The 5,292-nt window shown below is 39.9% G+C and overlaps 1 protein-coding gene across 1 annotated transcript in view; it reads left to right on the forward strand.

Annotated features, from left to right (window-relative positions):
• Positions 1–3,906, forward strand: part of eme1 (essential meiotic structure-specific endonuclease 1) — a gene marked incomplete at its 5' end in the record, with an annotated part of 6,501 nt that extends 2,595 nt beyond the window's left edge. Inside the window, 3 exons of the mRNA XM_010792858.1 lie at positions 2,202–2,317; positions 2,403–2,592; positions 2,986–3,906. Of these exons, the coding sequence (XP_010791160.1) occupies positions 2,202–2,317; positions 2,403–2,592; positions 2,986–3,162 (483 nt within the window). The remainder of the gene's footprint in view (positions 1–2,201; positions 2,318–2,402; positions 2,593–2,985) is intronic.
• Between the last annotated feature and the right edge of the window lie 1,386 nt (positions 3,907–5,292).

Raw genomic sequence — 5,292 nt, forward strand, 5'->3', positions numbered from 1 at the left:
AAGGCCTTAAACCTGGCATTTCATAAGAAAGGTGACTAATGTATAAACCAAATGTAATATTGAGATAAAACACGCTACACCAAAAAGGACAGACACAGATTAAAAGTAAAGTCCCCTGGTTTGTCTCTCGAGTCAAACTGCCTTGAGATAAAATCAAATCAATGTTCCACAATCCGCCACTAGATGACGCTCATGGTATACAGATTACCACAATAGATCTGTGCAAATGAATTTCCCCCTGGGGACAATAAATCTAATCTAAACTAATGTAATATTCAATCCCTTACTTGGCGATTGAGAACATGCATTCGTAACTTACCTCGTTTAAAGTACTTTTGTTCTAATATTATGGATTTAGTTGACACTACTAGCTGAGTTTCTTTTGTCCAATATCTCACGGGCAGAAAAGAAGAAGAAGAATGTTACTCTGTTTTTACTGACATGTAACATTTTATTTCACCTTGCTCTGTTTTTTAACGCATATTCAAAAACGGGAACATTTTCGGGAGTTTCAACCGGGTACCGGCCACCGAAAACGGGGACGTTTTGGTCACCCATCCGATTGTGTTTACAGCTAAGCACACACGCTAACATTAATTAAGACTACAAGCTCACTTGGGGTTGAGGCTTTTTTACACATTGCTTGACTGCCTGCCCACATATCTGATCCAAACATAGTAACGTGTATTGGGCGAAATAATTATTTTAAGTTATTTAATAATTGTGACATTTATTGTACTTTTTGATGGATGAATGATGCTCAAACAGTGTCCGCGGGGTCTTCAAAATTATTAAAAGTTGATAAATCAATTTAGCGAAAAAAATTAAGGCTATTAAAAAGTATTATTTAAACATATTTTCCTTCACTAATATGCGTTGAAATGTGTTTTCCTTCTTTCAGAGCTCTTCGCGTAATAATAACCTTAGCTTGCAGTTAAAGAGAATACAAAATAAAAAGTAAAACCACAAACAAGTTCATCACATCAAAGAAGTGTGACCAGCGGACATTTGTCGATAGTGCTCTACTACCAAAGTTCTGGGGAAAGCAGTGAGCCCCCGCAAATCATGTCAATGCCTCCCAAAGGACGACTTTTCCAGATGCCTCTGTTTTCCAATTCACTGATGCGTTACAGCTTGTGTAGGCATATGTATGTGTGTTAAGCTCAAGTATAAATGTAAAAGTGGGTCACAGCTGCCAATATAAGACCATTTTTTCAAAGCGGGTTTTCCTTGTGCAAAGAGGAGAATGAAATGAGTGCATTAACCTCGTCCTTCCCTCATCCTCACAGCCCCGTTTCCAACCATATGTTCTTCCACACGAAAGTGAGAGGAACGAGCAGAACCATACGGGCTGTATGACTGCTGTGTCCTTCCCTTTATCTTTCATAGGCCTTTCAGCTGTCCCTCCATCTCTCTTTGATATGTGCCCTGTCTCCCACCCTGAGCACAGCTGGGTCTCACTGCCTTATATTTAACTTCCTGCATACTGAACATTGCTGGGCTGAAAGATTTTCTGAATATTCCACGTTGTGTGTTTTTCTACAAACAACTAAACGTTTTAATAGGGCAGCAGACATGTTGTGTCTACATTTTAAAATGAAACATTATCAGCAAAAAACAAGTAGCCTACCTACTTGTAATGGCCAAAATCCAACAGTTTGTCTTATAACTCCATATTTCAAAGGTTATTTTTCTTGGCCACATGTAGAGCTTGGGGCGAAGCAATGTCAGACTCGCAGTAAAAAATCCACTGGACGTTTTGGTTGCTCTTGAACGTTTGATTTCCAGAAAGAACAAAACAAAATACAAAAAAAATATCCCCTTGCAACGTAAACTTAAAATGCAGATCCTAATAATCTGTTTTTACTCAAAATAAGGCTGCGTGTCAATGACGGTTTTGCTGCTTCGTGCTGCCCCCCCGTCACACACCGCACCTCCAACTTAAGGTTTTAGCCCCGCCCTCACCTGAGCAAAGCGTACCTCTCACTGAAACAGAAACATTTATTAATAAAGGTTCCAAATAAATCAAAGCAAAAATAAGCTTAAATGCTATGGTGTGACCCATAATTGTTCTCTAGAATCAATTATTTAAATTAGCCAAAAATGGGTCTAAGACGCAAAGAGGGATGCAGGGATGCAATATCAGCGACTTGGCATGCAGGGAGGGATTCACTCTGTTCTGTCCTCCTACATCCTTTCAGGCAGTGGTGCATCTCCAGCTCCACAATGGTGTCTCTGTCTGCTTCCTGTCAACCTGGAAGGACTTCTCAGATCACATCACCATGACAACCAAAGCTGTTGCAGAAGCCCCGTTCAAGTGAGTGCTTTTAGTTTCGCCTGTTTTAGTTCGACACTCATTTTTTGATCAACACTAATTTCTTTCTGTTCCTCTGTGTTTCCAGGCAAGAGAGGGAGAAGACAGGCTTCTCCTTCTATCTCGGGAGTGAGTGGGCGGGGGGGCAGCGGGTGGATAAGGCTGGGAAGGGGCTGCTGCAGGTGTGGAGGAGACAGATCCAGCAGCTAAACAGAGTCAGTCCGGACATGGCCTCCGCCATCCTGGCAGCGTATCCCTCCCCACAGCTGCTCCACAAGGTACACAGGACTACATAGCTTTTCTCTTAATATCAGCCCATCACTTCTATCTAGTAAAATCACAAAACTACCATAAAACCTTCCTCAATCAATGGATAAGTCTACAGAAGAAGTAAGAAATCTTACATAGACTGTAGAGGTTATGGGATTTCGTTCATCCATTCTTTCTCTGTTCCTGCACTTTTTACATTTCCTGCATTTTCTTTTCTTTGTTATGTTTTTATTTACTGATTGTCCTGCAAGGATCCTAACAGTTTTTATGAAGCAGCTTCTGATCTTACTCCAAATGTATATTTTATGAAATAAAGGCAACACTTCTAGGTCACATTTAAAGAAACACATCTGAACATTTTCTCTTTTTGTTTATATTAAATAATTATCTGTCTCCTGCAGGCCTATAGTCGATGTCAGAGTGAGCGTGAGAGTGTTTCTCTGCTGTCTGAGCTGCTGATCCGCAGAGGAGAAGGCGTTACCTCCACGACCCGCCGCATCGGCCCCGAGCTGTCCAGACGCCTCTTCCTGCTTATGACCTCCTGTGACCCCGAGAACACCCTGGACTCCACCGTCTGACCTCCACCGTCTGACCTTTGCCTTACATTTGTATCAACATCGGACTTATCGCCCTCTCTGTTCACAAGATGGAGTTTCATACTATGCAGTTAGAATTCTGTTTTAATTACATTTCTGTTTTATTTTTCCATAAAGTTATTTTAATTAAAAAAATCTAATTTCTCTTATCAGATTCCGCTCATGTGACCGGTTCATGCCAAATGTACACTCGCCATGCCCACTCTAGAGATGGTGGGAAACATAAATATACATAGCCTTCAGTTTAATAAATACTGATGATGAAGTAGAAAGTAAAGACAGGAGTCACAAGGATAATTCTCTAGCATTAGTCGGCTAACTTACATGTGAGGCTGTGCTACGCTGTTGATATTGGGGGAAGAGAAGTAGCAAATGACAGGTTTGTTTGCGTTGTTACTAAGGAGATATTTAAAATACTTTGGTAAGTTAATAGATAGCAGTAGCTCCCTGTAAAAGCTACTGTAGCAAACGGCATAGGGATCTTCTTCCATATCTGCAGATAAAGGCATCCTTATCATGGCTATGTTCTTTAGAGCTTTCTTGAATCCACTCTCATTCACTCACTAAACTTGATATCGATGTTGTCCCTCAGCCGCGGGTATACAAACTGCTTTGAAGCTAGTAGCCCTAAATATAGACTGTGCAGTAAGAAAATATTGCTTATCCAGGGGTTATATACTGTATCTGTTCAAGTAATCATTTAAAAAAAGGTTTTGAAAGTTTGAAGCTTTGTTTTGGTTTCTTTTCACAATGAATGTTTCAAGTAATGTTTAGTTTTCCACCACATTGGCAAAAATGACCAAACCAGTGTGAGCTTCCTTCTGTGTGGGACAATATCTCTGATGGGGTTTCATTCAGCAGCAGTGGTCGCGTTAACTGAATATTTGTAACAATGAAGGAAAAATCTGAAAGCAGTCTGTCATTTTGAGAGATTAGAACAAACTTGGAATAGCGCCAAAATGTCCACCAGCGGCCCAAATTATATTATATCCTTAGTGTAGATCAGTGGTTCTCAAACCTTTTCTGTCATTCCCCACTTTGAACAGGTGGGCCTTTTCAAGCCCCACCTGTTCCTCATTGCTCCAATCAAATGTTAGGCCAAGCTTAAAATGGTCAAATGTATCGTTCTATAACAGGGGTCTCCAACCTTTTTTAGGATGAGCTACTTTCAAAAAATAAAACAAGTCGTTAGCTACTTTTACTCCTCTTTTTTTGTTTTTTGCAGTGTATATATTTAGCACATTTGAACATTATTATATGCTTACCTTTAACCTTTGTGTGCTGTATGGGTTTGTGGGACCCGTTTTCAGTGTTTACTAAAAGAAAATGTATGCAATTTAATTATTTTAACCTGCTTTATTTGGAGGGGGACCTCACATCCTCTAGGGGGGTCCGGGGGCGTGCACCCCCGGGCAGATTTATTTTTAAATGTTGAAGTTAAATGCATCAATCTGGTGCACTTTGAGCACAAAATGAATATATGGATACAGCTCTCAACACTCAGATGAAAGGGAGCTGTATACTTTTCAATAATCCAAATATCTTTAGAATATGATCACAACCAATAACAAATCATTTAGACTTGTTTATTCTTATCTTATTTTACTTCGTTAGCATTCTTTCTTTTTATTTATGCATATTTTACTAATCACTCCCCTTTTAAACTTTTTTTTTTTTTTACTGTCCTATAGTACACATTGGAATGATTTCTTACTTTATTTTTTACAACTATATTAAATAGATAAAGGTGTACTCTCGCTAGCTCTCTCGTTCTCTCTCTCTGTCTCGCTCGATCACAGAGGCTGTGTGCTCCTCCATGGCGATGACGGCTTGCATTAAAAAATAATAATAAACATAGGCCTATTTGTAAAGCGGGGGGACACAAACGGGATTTCGAAAAGTGTCACGGTTAAATTCCTTATGAAGTGGTGAGATCCCGCTCCACATGTTTTTTTTCCTACCGACTGCAACGTGTGTGTGTGTGTGTGTGTGTGTGTGTGTGTTTCACATGTGTGTATGAGAGATTTTTACATATGTCTGTAAATGATTTTGGTTTCAGGTGTGTGTGTGTGGGGGGGTGTGTGTGTGTGTGTGTGTGTGTGTGTGTGTGTG

Source organism: Notothenia coriiceps, unplaced genomic scaffold (assembly GCF_000735185.1).
Source record: "Notothenia coriiceps isolate Sejong01 unplaced genomic scaffold, NC01 NC01_scaffold00036735, whole genome shotgun sequence".
Lineage (NCBI taxonomy): Eukaryota > Metazoa > Chordata > Actinopteri > Perciformes > Nototheniidae > Notothenia > Notothenia coriiceps.